Below are 17,516 nucleotides of genomic sequence, written 5' to 3'. Positions count from 1 at the left end.
CCAGTCTTTATTTGTGAAAAAGCTTAATTGAAATGCAAGTGATTAAATCTAATGTATCACGCAGTATCCATTTTCACTGCACTACCACTTTCACTTCCCCGATATTATCAGGCATCTCAGCAGCCCCACTGTCAGGTTTTTTCCTTGTAAGAGCCATGCCCATTCTCTCTCCTCTTTGTGAGCTTGGTGGAGGAGATAACAGTAAGCCAGCAGTAGATTACTAGTGCTCCAAACTCTCCTCATGGGGATAAGGGCTTTATTTTAAACAAAAACTTTAAACATACATCCTTAAATAATTTCCCAGGTTTTTAAAGAGTCAAAAAAAAAAAAACAAACAAAAAAACCTACACTGCAACAGTAAATGAAATAAGCAGCCTCTGGTTTTTGCCTAGTTTTTCTCTTTTGAGCCAGAGTTGGACAAATGGTTTTCCCTTTCCAGTACTAGGGCTGTCCCAAAAGAGGGGTCTTCTCTTTGTGTGGCACAGTGGGAGAACAGACTTTCTTAAACAGCCACCCAGTTTCTTGTCCATTTTTTTCTCTTTTCAAAAAAAATTTATTTCTTTTGGAAAGAAGGGATTTGTACAGCAGGAGTTGTGAGAGGAAACTTGAAGGAAAAAATGAAGACTGTGGTGGCACCAGAGAACTGCTGCTGTAGCCAGGGGGGTTGGGACACATGTAGAGGTGGGCAAAATGACATCCTGCACTCTAGAAAGGTGCTGGTTGGGAGAAGAGTGTGTGTACTAGAGCATCCAATAGTTGAGGTATTTTTCCTTTGTGTTTTTAAAATAAAAGCATCCTTTCCAACTATTTCCCTCTCCTCATAAGTGATAATGGAAGAGGCATTAGCCTTTCCATTGCCTGAGCCAACCTGTTTTTTTTCTAAGAGGTGTCCAGGATGTTCAGCCAATTGAGTGATCTAATTACCTGAAAATTGTTAATTTCCTTTACCTTATAAAGCACCTAACACAGAAACTGTTAAATAATGTTAAGTGTCAGACTTAAACTGAGAACATTGGGCCATATGCTGCCGTGGCTTTTGCGCCAAAAAGTGTAGCAACTTACTCCAAAACTGCCTCCAATTCCTGTGTAGAAGCCAAAGCCTCCTGCTTGATATGCTGCCACACCAACTCACAGTGCTAAGATGGTCCCACACAGCAGCTCACTGCTCTTGGGGAACAGGGAATGTGTGCGAGGAGAGGGGACAGTGTGGATGGACGTGGCAGGAGCCAGGACACCGGTGAGGTGTTGCAGACGCTGCCCTTGGGAAGCCCGATGGTGGGGCAATGCTGCTCAGGGCAGCATTAGCCCTGAAAAGGCACCAGATCTGTGCCTGCAGCTCCTGGTAGCACAAGTCCTGCTCTCTAGGGAGGCAGGGGGATAGGTGAGCTGCCTGGAAGCTCCTTCTTAAAGCAGGGTGGTCCCTGGATTATGGAGTGCACTCAAGGGAGGGGTTGGTCTGAGTGTCTCCAGTCTCTCTGAGCCCTGAGAGAAGTGGCTCCAGAGATAGTGTCATGTCTTACTGCTAGGGAGGCATGCAAAAGGGCTTGTCCTTGATAAGTTTCCTATAGGACATAGACTGTGGATACAGGAATGTGCATTTAGGTGCCAACTTTCCCCCAAAGCCCACAGGCTTAAACTTTCTCCTGTGAGAAGAGGCTCAGGGCTGTGCAAGGGTGACACAAGTGGAGTTTCTTAATCATCTCCTTTAAGAAGGTTTCTTTCTGCCCCCAAAGCTCACCTTACACTGACTTTGGGAGTGAGGGGTGCCTGTGCCAATCTAGTCTGTGCTTTGTATGAGGTTTTCTTGGCAAAAGTATTTCTCCCGAATCCCTTTTGCTATTCCTGTATCTGTGTTGGTATGGATCACTGTGTGCACACACTAAAGCTATTGGATCTGGAGCTAGCCATGGTGAAACTGCTTCCCCAGTAGTGGACTTATCATCCTGGAGAGGTTATCCAGCACTTGTCTAGTAGGTGCTGTTTATACCTTAGCCTTGGGTTCCCTACAGAGTTGTTCTGTATAGCCACTGTCTAGATCACCCAGCAAGAAGAGTGATCTGGCCTTGCCCCTCTCATCCCCTCCAGCCTGTTTACTCCCATCACCACGACCTTGTGCTCTGCAACGTGAGCAGCCTTCACCAACCAAAGACCTCTGATCCTAAGTCCATGAGAGATTTTGGCTTTTCTATTTGGCAAGATGACTTGTTGCCCACCAGGTCAACATGAATAAAGACTATAAAATCCACAGTGTCCTGCAATTGGAAAAATTGGAAAAAAACATTCTTGAGTTGTCTAGGCTGCATTTCTGTATTTCTGCTCATAGTTTAAAAAAAAATCCAAACTCACACGTACCAAGAATTCTACTTATTATAAAATTTGAAAGTAAAATCAATCCTGGTCCAATCTTATCATTTTTAAAGTGTGTTTATCCAGCTTTGTAGTAGGAACAAGCAGACTGTTTGAAGGCCACATAGTTTTCAAACCTTGGTTGCAACACGTTACTCCATTTTGAAACCTTCTTTATCTAGCCGAGAAAACTAAAATCTGTTTGACAAAGTAGCACTCCAGCCAGTTTATCTTGCAATATGGCTTTAGCTCACAGAGCCTATTGATTTCCTTAAATTAATGTTTACAGAATGCTACTGAATTTCACTCAACGGGACATTGTTCTTTTGAAGCTTTGTAAAATATGATACAGAGTGTTACTGCCATTTGTTCCTTTGCTAAGACTGATGAAACATTTATTTTTTTAAAGCGCAGCCTTGAACTATAGCTGTTTCCTACAAGTGTGTTTACTCTTGGAACATTAGTAATACAACACACTATCAGACTGCAGCACAATACCACAGGCAAAGTCTGTAGGTACGCTCTGGCCAGCCTGATGGTAGAAATGGAGCTGAAGTTTTGCACAGATTAGACACCGTATGAGAAAAGGTTCCAAGCTTAGCCCAGCTGTCCCTGTCTGAAGGATCTTCAGATTTGTGTGCTACAGCCAAGCAGTTGTCTGACGCTGTTACAATATTAGAATGATTGCGTTGGTCTTGGTACTTCTAAACATGGGACCCCGGACTGAGAATTGCCCTGTGATCCTTTCCCTGTGCCCCCCAGACGGGATGAATGGCTTTATGGTCGCCTTGCTCCTGGGTTGGAGGCTTCTGGTCCAGTCTCTGAGGACTGCTTTCAAATCTCCTCCAAGAAGCATTTGCATTACTTATGTCCACCCAAACCTGGTAGTTTTCTAAGATGAGGTTGCAGCTACGTGCTGCAGAAATTTCACAAGAAATCACAGCCTCCAATGGCTTAGTGATTTTGCTGCTGCTTTCTGCACACATCATTCCAATAAATCCTCACTCTTTCCTTATAGGCCTAAACTGGGCACCCTTACGTGTGTAAGGGTACGTATTTTATCCCACAGGCATTAGAGTGAACCGCTCACTTGGAAAGTGAGTAGGAAAAATGTGCTTCTGAGGATAATCAGTCCCCCAGCCCAGCACAACCAGAGGTGGACAATCCACAGGCAACATAAACTCTCTGTTGGAACCAGTGGAGTGGTGAAAATTTACGCTGCTGAGAAGCTGACCCTTGGTAGCCTCCCACATGTGCTCAAGGAGAGGGCCTTAAACTCCCCAGTTATTGCATGCAATATTAATGTGTCAGCTGGCAAGAGAGAAAAATAGAAGTCATTTGAGCACCTAAGATGTGGGCATCTTGCTTTGTAGGACTGTGTCTAGGAGCAAATGACTTTTCTTTTTATTATGGAGGTTCCATGTAAGCAAGTCCCAACTCCCTGCAGCAGGGAAAGGAAAGCCAGCTCTGACTTCTTGCCTCTTTATCTAGTAATCTCTGTGTGGCCTTCCTAAAGCATCTGAGTTTATCCATTTAAGTCCACTCTGTCTGCAGTACAAGCCCCCAGCTTGTGCTACTGCTGTCAGGAGATATGTCTCTCCTTGATCAATATTTACTTAACAAACAGCAGGGATAGGAGAGTTTGTTTAGAGGAATCATGTGTGCACAAGGGTGAATGAATGCTCGGTAAAGTACTTCACCTGTTTGTCTCCTTTCCTAGGGTATCTTTTCTGCTCCAGACCTCATGCTGGGCTTTGCTACCATTGCCCCTGTGTACATGCTCAAAGCCACCCTGCCTTAGGACAGTTTAGCAATCAGCCGCAGAAAATGAACTTCTGAGTAAATATTTTATTCCCTGTTCTGGGAAAGTTGGAGGGGGAAGTTTGGGAACTTTGTAAAATTATTTCTATGCTCAAAAATACTTGATGCTCAAGTAAAAATAAACTAGCTTCCCAGGCTCTTGCACTTAGTCAAGAAAATATTTTAAAGATGTTTTAAGCATTTTGTTGGGATAAAATATTACAAAAAATCTGAAGTCTTCTAAAGAAAAAAAAAATTAATGTATAGGTAAAATTGCAAGGAAAGAAGTACGTTTAGTATTTTTAAAGAATAACTTTAGCAAGGTCTGTTATTCATTTATCCAACTAAAACAGTTGTTTCTGATGCCTGAGGTCATTGCATGCAATTAGCTTTGAGGCATCTGAGTCTAGTTTGAGGGGGGGTGTATTTTATTTTGTGAATCAGAGTTGTAAAAGCCATCTGAAATATTCATGCAGAATTGTCTGAGAAGCAGTTTCTGTTTTATTTACTGCACAGTAGAACAGCCACAGTGGATTAGCTCTACAATACCCGTAACAAAAGCACAACAGCTGATGCATGTGATGTTAGGAGGTGACAAAACAGTTAAAGTATGCTGCTGGCTACAGGCAAGCAGTCAGCAGATGCAGACAAAAGGGTTTGTGACAAGAATAACTCTCTCTCCAAGGCGAGCAGTCAAGAGTATCCAAAATACCAATACCCTTTTCTCCTTGACATTGTCTTCTTACAGTCAGCATTTTATTGCCCTTTTATAGTAAAAAAACAAAACACAATTCTCTGGAATATCGGTTTTAACTTGACTTTCACAATTCTGTGATCTTTACATCTGTATTGCTTTTCTTATCATCTAGATTTACCACTTGAGCAAGAATTTTTGAAAGTTTAAAAGATTAACTGTAGAGAAGCCCACCCTTAATAGGATTAATGACATGAAATACACATATAAATCTTAGAGCAGACTGGTGATTTGTTCTGTCATTTGGTTTTGGTTGTTTCCCCCTTTTCTATTAAGAGAGAATTTAAGCATCTTATTTTGCTAATGAAGAAATAATGCTTGGGGAGAAATTGGAGGTTTGCTCGACAATAGGAGAGATTTAAGTGCTGGAAAAGAACTGTGAATGAGCTGATGTTTATTTCAGAAGTGTGAAAAATCAGCTTATATATCTCCAGGAAAAAAAAAGAGAGAGAGGGAGAGACTGTCTTCTTTCTAACCTTTGTAATTCCCCTTCTATTCTCTGTGACATTCATTCAGCTGCCAAGCATGTTTGGCAAGGCTTGAGCCAGCGAGCGCACTTCCAGTGACCGCTAACCTTGGTATGTCCTGACACTTATGATGAGTATCTGCAGGACACAGAAGGCAGGCAGGCTGCTATGTCAGGCTTTTATTATGTACTGCAGAGGCTGGGGACAGTCAGTTTAATAAAACAAATCATCCTTGAAGGTAAAGCAACTGGGAAGAGGAGGAGGGCTCAGGAAGGGGAGGAGATGAGAGGAACAGGAGGAAAGGGAGAAAAAGTCTTTGCTGCACAACTCAAAAAAACCTAACAAACTAATAAAAGATAGAAGATACAAAACAACCTAATTATGAGAAAAACAGTCCAGGGTCAGTGACTGGCCACCAGTTTAAGACACAGAGCTACTTTTAGTGTGCCCTCCTTCTCAACGATGATTTTTAAGGTCCGTTAGAAAGAGGAGCCTAATTCTCTATTGGCTTAAAATCAGAGTTGCTTCACTGATTTTCCTCAGGCAACACTGACTTAGACCTGCTGAGGAACTGCCCTCACCTTCTCAGTCCCCAGTTCCTTTTGGGTAACACTTCCCTTGAAAAGAAATTCAACAAGTATTTATAAAGCTTTCTTCAGCTGTGTGTGCTTCTGTGTGAAAGAGGAGTTAGTTAGGTCTGACTTGACTGCAGCTTTTGAGCCATTGGAACTACACTTTTGCTCCCATAGAAATAGTATGTGCCGAGTATTTTTAACAAAGCACTCCCCCACAGCACTAAGCCAAATGGTTCGGCATGATAGTTGTACATGCAAACCCAAGAGTGAAATAGTTCAGGTTTGTTGTTCACGCCAAGGAAAATGCCAGTAGTTAAAACAGCACAAATAGACAAGAGCAGATGAGAGCTTTAATTCCCTCCCAGTTTTCATAGACAAAGGGGACGTGTTAACATGGCTAAGGCTTAAGAAGGGGCACCATGGAGGTTGTTGGACTGTGTTAGAAAGTACAGGACTGATGTGTACCAGGTGTAAATTAGTGTAACTGCACTGGGGCTGGCAGAGCCCTGCTGATTTACACTGGCCCAAAGTCTGCCCTGTGACTTTCGCCCTTGGCAGTGAAGTTATATTTACAAAGCATGCAGCAAAGTGTGATTTCTTTGCAAATTGGACTGCTGTGGAGGCTTCAGCCTGAGACCCACCTAGACTCCCCCAACGAGACCTCATTGTCTTTCCTCCTGGTGAATGCACAGTGTGATTCTTTGATTGACTGCTGCCACCTGATGCTAAGAAAATGCCCTGGGTTCATACTAGGGATTGTTGGTTCTATTAAAAGCAATGTAGATAGAGTTTATTTGTCACTGAAGCATTTTATGCAGATGTTCCTACTTCGGAGATGTTCAGTCAGTTAGGTGTAAAGATGCGCTGAATAGGTCGCCATCACTTAGGGTCAGGGAAATGCCACCCCCAGACACATAATTAACATGGCTGACTGATTAATTGCCCACTGAAAAATATAACTACCCATGCATTTAAATATTTATTTTCAGGCTCTGGACTTCACTAGTATTCTCTTATCTAAAAAAACCCCCAAACAATAAAAATGACTGTAGATGCTCTTTCTAGAAAGGAAAAAGTGCTGGCTGACTTACCATCCTCTGGGATTAATCACAATGTAATTCACATTACAACATGCAAAATAATGTGTGTAATCTAGTCTGACATGAAAAATTGCTAATAACATCCCAAAATGAAAGAGCTATGAATGGTTCTAATGCCTTAGGAGTAGGGGAGATCTTTAGGAACTCAGCATTACAAGGTGAAGCCTCCAGAGGAAGAAAAAGCTGAAAAGTTGGGTCTTCAAAACCCCCACAGGGCTTTGTTCATTGTTGGGTTTGTTCGCTGTTATGTTTGTGGGCTGCTCTCTGCAGCCTGTTGTACCAGGTTCAAAGAGGCAGATGTGGCTCAGGTACAATAAAGTTGGACCTTAAAAGATAGCTCCCAGTCTTAAAAAAAGCCTGTGTGCTGCTACAGTGGTGGAAGGCCTGGAAGCTACAGGTTCAGGGGTTTCACACTGCCTACTCCATGGAAAAGCAGCACCCTCTGCCTGGAAATCTTTCAAATGTGCAGGTAGAAATTGAATGGCAAAGGCCCAACTTAAAACCCAGGTTGTCACTTCTGTGCTTACAGTTGTCCTGGGTGTAACCATGAGGTAAAGAAGCAGAGGTGGGACTTCATACTTCTCGTGTAGGTGCTTGTAATTGCCTGTTTCTCATCTCCAGCAGCTTGGGAGGGAAGAAAGACATCTAGTGTTGATCCTCTGGAGTGGACACCAAAATCAAAAGGTTTTGCTCTCATGGACTTAAATCAGTGTCTACTCCATGAATTTGGTTATCTATTCCTTTTCCTGGTTTCTTATATCTTGTAGTCAGAAACTCCTTCCCGTTTATTAGTGCCCAGCCATACCAAGGGTGATGAGCAGTGTCTGACCATTGAACTGCATGAACAGAAAAGCATGTCAATTTTTTATAGCGATGAAAGAATGAGAAAAGCATGGTATTTTCTGTAGACATGTTACCAAATGCCTGAACAGCTGAGTGGTTATGGGGAGTTCTAAGCAATTTCTTTGAGCTGGAGTAAGTGAAACATAATAGTTAATTTCTTCTCTCTTAATTATTGCTGGAATAGACCATCTGTAATGATGTGTCTTTCTCTGCACCCTGTTGAATGAAAAATTTCCAGAGATGCTTTTAGGAGCAAAAAACCCCCAAAACATGTGAGGGCTGGATTGCACTCTCAGAGGTAGACAGAGGACTTCTCTGGGGCTTCTGGAAGCAGAGTTTGTCAGCTGGTGTCAGGGGGAGCTGATCTCATGCTTATTTGATGTCAGAACGTGGCTATCAAACTGCTGGTGTCTCCCAAACAATGACAGGTGAGCGAAGGCTCCAGAGCTCTGTTCTATCAGATTGATCACACACATTTCCAGACAAGTGCTTTGGAAGTGGCTTCTAAAGGGAAGAAGGGGAGAAAAGCCTGAAGTGGAGAATAAGGGGCTGGCCTTGATCTGGCAGTGTGACACGAATTCAGTAAATCAGTGAGAGCTGCCCAAGTGTCTGTTTGCCATGGGAATGGTTCAAGTGGCTCCTAGTGCAGGTCGGAGAACTCTTCTTGCCGGAGGGGACAAAGAATAGCAGGGAGGGAATACTTGCTATTATAAGCATGCTGGCTACTGGCCGGCCATGTATTAGCAGTTCTAGAGCTGTGAAGCCATGTTTCCGTGATAAAAGTGGAAAATAATACCTTTATGGAGATTACCTCAACCTTGCAACTGCCCTGCAGTTCATTAGAGCGATTGCTTTTGAATCATTTAAGGCAAAAGGTGAGAAGGTGGTGTTGGTGCCTGGGACAACTTAGAATGAATTAGTAAAGTGTGGAGGTATCTGAGTTTTTTTAACATTCACCCATTGTTCAGGGGCTTCTGAGAGTGGCGCGTTCCCTCTAGCTGGGTATTTGACTCACCCGTGAAGTGACAGTGACATTTAGAAACAAATGAGTTTAAGGCACCCCAGCTCAGAAGCCACTTGGAGCACAATGCACCCGTTAAAGAGGTTAGGGTGGTATTTGTGTGATCCTGAAAAAGAAGAAAAAACCATAGTGTCTCCTGAGAAAGCAGTTTTACGGGGTTCTTGTGCACAGCAGCCACAGAAGCAAGCCACTCGCTGAAGGCTTTCCTGCTTGATTGGTTTTAAGCTGCAAACAACATTCAGAGATACCCCATTTCTTTGAGTGCTTTCAGCACTGGTTGTGGCCAAAGTCAGGCACAAAGGTCCAAAGGGCTTCCTGTGCATGCATAACTTTCATATTAGTTCTCACATGGAGAGGGGAACATGGCCATAAATGCACGGGTAAAATATCAAGCAGAGATTTTTTCCTTAAAGACAATTGTGCTTGTTTCCCCTCCTGCTAATTATATCCTATAAATCCCCTACTGTTCCAACTCAGACAGTAACATTTTGTTACCTACATTCTGTCAGTAGACTTTACAAAGATCTCTAACACATGTTATAAAAGTTATTGCTATAGTACTATATATAACAGCTTTGCATAAGAGAATAGAGGGCTGCCACATTTAGAAAATGCAGGTGCTATGTAAGCCCCTTTCTGAAAGAAAGAACTTAGCTCAGTTTCCTTTGAAGAACCAGAGACTTGAAATTGAAAACTGTATTAATGCCATTGTCTCCTTGTATCAGCAGGTTCCAGAGAGATTCCTGGAAGTGGCTCAGATCACGTTACGGGAGTTTTTCAATGCCATTATCGCAGGCAAAGATGTTGATCCTTCCTGGAAGAAGGCCATATACAAGGTCATCTGTAAGCTGGACAGTGAGGTCCCTGAGATTTTCAAATCCCCAAACTGCCTACAAGAGCTTCTTCATGAGTAGAGAGTTCAGCAGCTATTTATGAATGTATGAAAGTAGCAGTCCCCTTCTGATGCCCAAGTCATGTGTGTCTCTATTTTAATTTCATATATATGTGTATGGCATACATATATATATGTATATGAAATTAGACTGATCCCTCCTGGATATAAGTTTTCGTTCAGTTCCAAGGGGATGGTTATTTTACTTCAGCCTTTGGTTTACTTTTGCCCGAGACCCTTAACATTTGAAGAATCAACGGGGTTAATTTTCAGGGAGAAGAGTTTGGAAGCGTGTAAAAGCCTGTCTTAGCAAGTTAGGGCATTATGTTTAAAAATGCTTTGTCAGATTTATTGCTTGCTGCAAAGTGGCATTTTGTCTTGGTGAGACTAATGTCATGGCACAATACTACAGACAATGAAGTTTATATTATGTTTATACTGCTTAAGGTCTGAACTCTGTGGAGCCATTTCATAAGCTTTGAGCTTTTTTATTTGTATTTATATACTTTTTAATCAAAAACTAGATTTGGTTTCATACTTCAGAAAAATACATCTGTTTTAGGTACTCACTCCAAGAAGTGACACCCAAAAAAGCAAACCCTATGCTTCATGTGTTCCTTACAGAAATGACAGATACCCTGCACCAGTAACCAACATGCCAGGTTCTTGTTTCTCTAAATTGCAGCAAGGGATGTTTGCACAAATCAAATACTGTTCTTGCAGGGTTAGGCCAGTAATTCATGCACAATGTTGTATCAACCACACTAATTTTGGAATATGGTCAGCTTACTAAAGCGGAAGCATTTCACTCTCCATAGAGTAAAAATGAAACCTTCAGCATCGTAGATTGCCATGTCTCAGTCTTACTTTAAGTGGCATTGGTCCCTAAATTTATTATTTTCTTAGTCCATTCTGCCCCCCAAGATTCCCTTTCCAGCATACAAAGTTTCCTGTCCATATTTGACATCTGCCCTGAAAAGCACTTTTTGAATCATCTTAATAGAAGAGTCTTCACCTCACAGTGCTGAGGCAAAGGAAAAAAAAAAAGGCTTGTTTGTAGCTATAAAATATAATTAGTGTTTTCGTAATCAGAAGAATAAAAATTTCATTTTCATAAAATTCTAATGTAGCATTATACAAAAATCACAGTGTCCTTCTGGTATGCAGGGTTCAGATAGCCAAGTTCAATTTTTAAAATTACAGTAAGTGCAGCTTTAAAAAAAAATAAACAAAGAAAAAATCTATTTGAGCAAAGTGGCTGCACTTGTCTTCTGAAGCTGTAGCTAGTGGTGACCAAAACCTGAGCTACAGTGTAAAGTCCCTGATGGATCTGGGTTTGCCTGAATGCTACACCACGAAATGACAGAAAGAAAGAAAGAAAGAAAGAAAGAAAGCTACCTGCTAGTTCTCATGCTTTCTTCAGTGGCTCTCCTTTTCTCATGTTTTCAGAAAGAAATCGTCTCCAGAAGTTTGGGGGAAGGTTGAATATGCTATGGCACACTGTATTTGTCATTTTCTTTGTCGTCTTTTGTACGGATGCAGTAAGAATTTATTGTTATCATCAATAGTATTTTCCCCTACATAATTCAATCTAAATCTAGAGGAAGTTCCTAATTAGTCCTGAATTATATTTATGCCATTGAGGATATTGGTATCTTCTTTATTTTAAAATTACATTTTGACTTTGGAGAGTGAAAGTTTACCCATGTGACTAAAGAGCTGACCTGATCATTGCAATTTCACTTCATTTACAAATACTGCTGATAGACAGAAATGTATGAAAGCAATTATTGTTAGCAGAAAGCCTTAAAAACCTGCTGACTTCAAATTAAACAGCACAATCCTCCGATTCCCTGTCATTCTTTTCAAGCACTGGCAGTATCTGTGGAGTATAGGCAATGCAGACAATAGCATGGGATGAAGTGCCAACATTTTCACTATGCATTAAAAGCAAAACAAATCTTGATCTTAGACTCCCTGAGAGTACCTAATACTGTACGTATCCTTACAGTAGACAGTATTTTTTTTCTTTCTTTTATTTTCTTACATTTTATTTCATTTTATTTTGATTTCTTTATTTCATTTTTCCTTTTTGTTTTTCTGTGTGTGTGCATGATTTGGTAGACATTACACTTCATAAAGATGTAACTCCAATGAATTCTGAGTAAGAAAGGATGAAAATTGTGTTCATGCACTTTTTTGATTTATGGGAAGAAGTGGCATAAAATGCTCAAGTTTTAATACACTAAGTTCATCATTGGCATACCATCAGATGCAAAATATTACTTTGCATTGTCACCTTGGACATAAGAAAGCAAAGCCATACTTTATTCATACTATGTGGACATACTACTAGCTACCATCTCAACCTGTGATTTTACCGTTGCTTTATATTATTATTATTATTGTTATTATTATTATATTCTATTATTATTGATATTAATATTATTATTATTTGGCTGCAATGGGATTCACATAATCTAAATAAGTGAAATTGTGTACTCAACACTTGATGTTGTTGCATTTATTTATTTATTTATGGGTAGTATAATCTCAATAGTAAATGAGGCATAGGAATTAGGAATAGAAATTTCATCTTAAAGCAAAATAAAAACCTCCTTGGTCTGAAAAAGGAATAAATGATAATTTCATCACTTCAGTTATGTGATTTTTCTGTGTTTTATAGCCATATTGCCTTTGTGCCTCCCAATTCACCTAAAATTACAAATACGTGGCATAGCTTGTACTAAATTCTAAGTAGAATCCAATCCAGTTTCTTTTAAATTATCTTAATATTATTTCACTAAAAATGGCTAAAAGGCAGGAGGCTACTTTTATTGTAATGAAAGGTTTACATAGGAAAAGAATTTCAAAATCCATGTAGAAACCCCATCTTGCCATTCATTTACTGCTAATTCAGATTTATTTCTGCATATAAACTTGAGGTTATAGTCTGTGCCTAGACCTTAAATGCACCAGCGGAAGGATAAAAAAAATCCTTCAAAATACCAGTTTTTCCCCCACAAGTACAATTGTTCTTGTGCCTTCTGTGGCTTACAATTTTCATCTTTTAAACTTTATTTTTCAATTACTACAGCTGCAATAAACACTGACTTTTTTTTTTCCCGGCTGTTTGACATAATGTTGATAGCTATGCATATTTTGTGTCTTTTTAAAAATTAAAAAAATAAAAAAAAACAAAGCAGGAGAATACGTTTTTGAAGAAGAGAATTTTTAGAACAGTTTGATAACGCAAATTATTTTTTCTCAATTGTTTGAGCAGCATTCGAGTTTTGAAAATTCTTGTAGAAGCCAATTTTTTGTAACTGTGGTGCAAATCTTGTGTTTTCTTAGCCTGATGAAAAGTAGTATAGAAGCAATATTTCATACGTGACATATGTGCATATACAGATACGTATGTGGTCACACACAGGACAACATGTGTGGCATATGTATGTATATTTACACAGCAACACACACACATACACAAAAGAGGCGTATGAAGTGAAAAGCTTACCTTTTTCCTATCTAGATTAAGAACCTATTTTAGACATTTGTTATGTTTTGTGAAAAGAATGTTCTATTTGAAACTACAAAACATTTAATTCTTACTGTATCTCTGGTTGTTTAATGGGAACGTTTCACATTTAATGGTAAACACGTGGAAGATGTTAGAATGTAGTAATTATTTAAGGAAGTGTTCACCCATGTATTCCTGAGGTTTGCTTTGTGCCTCTGAGTATTATTTAATTAAAGTGTTTTAAGTTTGCAGAATCTTTGTTACTGTACCAGGTATGTGGGTGAACATTGAAAATCGAGGGGAACTTTTATAAAGCAATGTAAATATTCAACCTTACGGCTGTTCTTGCATAAAGACATAAGATTTTAATAACTACATTCTGAAAACATCTGTTGAATTTATAAGAAACACTACAGTAACTGTGTAGATAGTTGAAAGCATTCTTGAAAATCCAGCTCTCTACTTTTAAAAGTTAAGTCTCTTTCATCAGATGTCAAGGGAATGGGTAATACAGTTTCTGTAAAATTGCAGAATTTTTTTCTATGTATATGAAGTCAGTTAATAGAAAAATGGTTTTTTTTCCACAGGTTAATATTAATTAAGAAATAAAGGTGAAGATTTTGTGGCTTTAAAGATAGGATTTTCACCAGCAGCATTGAAAGATTATACATATATATATATACAGAAAGATATATATATATATATATATATATTAAAAATGGAAAGTGGTTTACAAAACCCCCAAAATGAGCACTGTACATGAGAAGTGAAAGCAAAAAGTATATTTGCCATGTGTATTATATAGCAATCATTGGTGTTAATAGTGCAAATGTTTCCTTCTGGTACCAACTCTGTGTTTGAAAATTCCAATACGCATTGTTTTCAAAAAGCTCCCCTTAAGGAATGTAACTGGTTTATATGAGTAAGCAGTTACTGTATTGCACTTAAATGTTCTGTTGAAGGAAATGCAATTTTGTTTTCTGTAGAACTGTTGGTTGTAAACCATCTATAAACTGAAGCTAAAAATGCTCATATTTAGAGCTGGGATGAAAACTGGTATTTAACCTTTGTATCTTCTTAGGAATATCCTTTTTAGTGTATGAAAGGTGGTGGCACTATGACTTTATTCAGTCTTTTCATCTGAGCCACAGTCACCTCTCTCCCAAAGCAGCCACCTTCCAAATGCACAAATACTGGGATATGTAGAAACAAATCTAGAAGAAACAGTGAGCTTACATTTTTCTCTAAAATCCATACCTTCTGCATTAATTGTTCCACTCGAGTGAGATAGCAGAAAAACACAATAACCATCTCATTACCATATAGCCTGTAAGTCAGAAACTAAAAAAGGAGGGGGAAAAAGCCTCTTTAGGTTGGTTTTAATGCTGCCCAGAAGAGTCAAAGGTTAAGGTTTAAACTGATATTGTCCCAGCCATTACTCATATGTATATAGTTACAAAAGTGACAAAACACTGCCTTTATATTATTTAGCAATATGTTGTAAATAGCATTATTAAGCTCTTTTTTTTGTAATAAAGACCCTTTAATTTGAAGATAGTACAATAACTGAACTGATAAAGTCAATTTTTGATTTTTTTTAATTTTATTTTTTAGCTAGAGGCAATTTCAACTGTGGATTTTTTTGTTGTCGTCTATTGTTCTGAAGACTTTGCATAATTTATTGGTTTAATTTATCCTAATTTATTTGATGAAGGTGTACAATTTTGTATTACCAAGGATGTACTGTAATATTAATTGATGACAAGATAAAACAATAAGACTCCCCTGTCCGTTTGGAAAAAAAAGGTGCAGTAGACAATTGATTGAAAAAAAAAGTTACAATTCTAGCTTGGCAGCTACTAAATTTAAGATAAACACAGGAAAAATGTTTGGGGGGGGTGGATTTTATTTTGTGTGTTTAAAGCTTTTGTATACTCTCCAGACTTTTACCTTTTTGCTTTGTACCACTTAAAGGATACAGTAGTTCAATTGCCTTGTGTGCCTTCCATCTTCTCTAAACTGAATGTATGTGCAGTATATATGCAAGCTTGTGCAAAATAAAATATAAATTACAAGCTCATTGCCATTGTTTACATTTATTTCCAAAAGTTTATGTTGCCCCACGTCAAGAGGTGAACTCCTGAACACTGTGTGTGCCTAACACTGTACTCCTCTGAAGGTTTTCTTCTCCCCTTAGTTCAAATTATTTATTAATGAAACTACCAGCCCTCTTGCAAAATGGATATAATGATTTATGGCCTCGGTGTCCTACCTCCAGCGCAGCGCCGGTTAAGATAATGAATGTTATTTTGCAATAGTCTATCAGCCAAGGAATAACTCCCTGCTAGAGACCTGTTTTGTCTGAGGCATAGACAGCCCTTTAAATTAAATGCAGCCAATGTGAGCTATTTTGTTTATGCTGTTTAATCATTTCCTGGGTGTACCTGCCATGCTGGTGCCCTGCAACAGGGGGTTCCTCAAGATGGGTGATGCAGGGATGGTGCTTGCTGAGCTGGGTGAATGCAGAGAGGTGGATGTTGAGTTGTGGTGGTTCACACTTCATTCACATTTGTTACTCTTACCAGTCTGGCCTTGATAATGGCACTGACCAGACATCATCCTCTGTTCTCATTGTTGCAACCCATCACTCATGGATCTCTTCTGTTTCAAGCCGAGTACTTACCAGCATTATATAAAACCACTCTGTTCCTACACAATTCCTCAAAATTTATTTTTTCATGGTTTTTCTTTTCCTCTTTGCTGTGTCTGCTGTTTCATATGTATCTTAAAATTCTGGGGTTGAGTGTACCTTTGATTTACGTGATTGTTTGTGTTTCAGATGTGAAAGTTCTCTTTTTGGCTTAGAATTGGTGCAGATGGCAGTAAGACTGTAGCTTATTTAGATTGCAAAATCCTGCAAGACTCTTCTGATTTTTGAAGGAGAACGTGTTAAAAATATATTTTGATCTGAGGTCATTTATTTTCAGTATCTTCCCTGATTCAGCCTCAGGACACCAGAGCTGAGCTGGAGCCTGAATCCAGCTTCAGCTTCATTGTAACAACCAAATAAATACTTCATATCTGCAACAGCAGTTAAAACTCCTCTATTTTTATACAACAGGGGTTGCATTTGTTGAGCCTCATCAACATGAGGTGTAAAGGAGGTCTGTGGAAGGTCATGAAGTTACATCTACATAACTAATAACCATTTAAATGTGAGCTCTCCTCTGGTTTTACTGCAAACACATTGCCTCTCCTAATTACATCTATCCACGTTACCAAACCAGCATGCTAAAATAATTTTTGTCTCAGTCATCAAGCCCTAACTAGATGAGAGGAAGATCATCCTCAGGTACCCAGTTATGGACCAAAGGATCTGAGCTCTCTGGGTAATTGCCAGCTCACTCTGTGCCTCTATCAGTTTTTCTCTCAAACATACTGGTCTGTGAAATGCAGGACACTATTTGCCATTTTACCCTGCAGTGGAAAGCACACAGATCTCTAAATAAGAAATCCTAGTTATTGGCATCTCAGACTACTGCAGGAGTTCAGAGCTAGACTGGAACTTGGCAAGTAGTCCCTGTCATTGCAGAGGGCCAAATCAACTTTCCCAGGCTTCAAGCACCCAGAAATGATCCAAGTTCTGCAGATCTGGCCATCTGTGCTTGGAAATCCTCAGTTCCCCTAATACCTGGAATTTTTACAATAAGAAAGAAACTATGTTCTAGCTTAAAAATGACAAGGAAGACATGAATTATCCCTGAGCAAGGCAAAAAAATTGAACAATTTTATGTCACTGAGACCATCACTAGCAACTGGGGTCTTTTACACATCCCATTACTGAGCAGCTGGATGTGGAAGACTGCATTTTGTCATTTGAGAGCCTGAAAGGGTTAATTGCTCTCATTTTCTTGGTCTGTACCCTTATTTATGCCCAGTCTAGGTTGTGCCAACACAATTTCTATGGAGATGATCCCTTCTGATCCAGTCTTCCCTCTTTGTTAGGAGGGAGAGTGGCAGCATACGACTGACTGCGTTTGGGAAATAATGGCAAATACATCCCTCACTCTTTGCAGTGGCTTCCAGTGCTCCCCCAAACTCATCTTAGTGACTTTTAAAACATGGCATTGTGTTTGTTTTAAGAACACACTACGCAAAATTAAGTCCTTGCTAAATTCTGTTGTTGAATGGGGCTGGA

The 17,516-nt window shown here is 39.5% G+C and overlaps 1 protein-coding gene across 1 annotated transcript in view; it reads left to right on the top strand.

Moving 5' to 3' along the window:
- Positions 1–15,398, top strand: part of PROX1 (prospero homeobox 1) — a 49,526-nt gene extending 34,128 nt beyond the window's left edge. Inside the window, exon 6 of the mRNA XM_059468995.1 lies at positions 9,635–15,398. Within this exon, the coding sequence (XP_059324978.1) occupies positions 9,635–9,820 (186 nt within the window). The 3' untranslated portion in view covers positions 9,821–15,398. The remainder of the gene's footprint in view (positions 1–9,634) is intronic.
- Positions 15,399–17,516: the final 2,118 nt, after the last annotated feature.

The sequence above is a fragment of the Ammospiza nelsoni genome, chromosome 3, assembly GCF_027579445.1.
Source record: "Ammospiza nelsoni isolate bAmmNel1 chromosome 3, bAmmNel1.pri, whole genome shotgun sequence".
Lineage (NCBI taxonomy): Eukaryota > Metazoa > Chordata > Aves > Passeriformes > Passerellidae > Ammospiza > Ammospiza nelsoni.
Note: the sequence above shows the minus strand (reverse complement) of the source record. Positions and strands in the feature narration are given on the sequence as shown.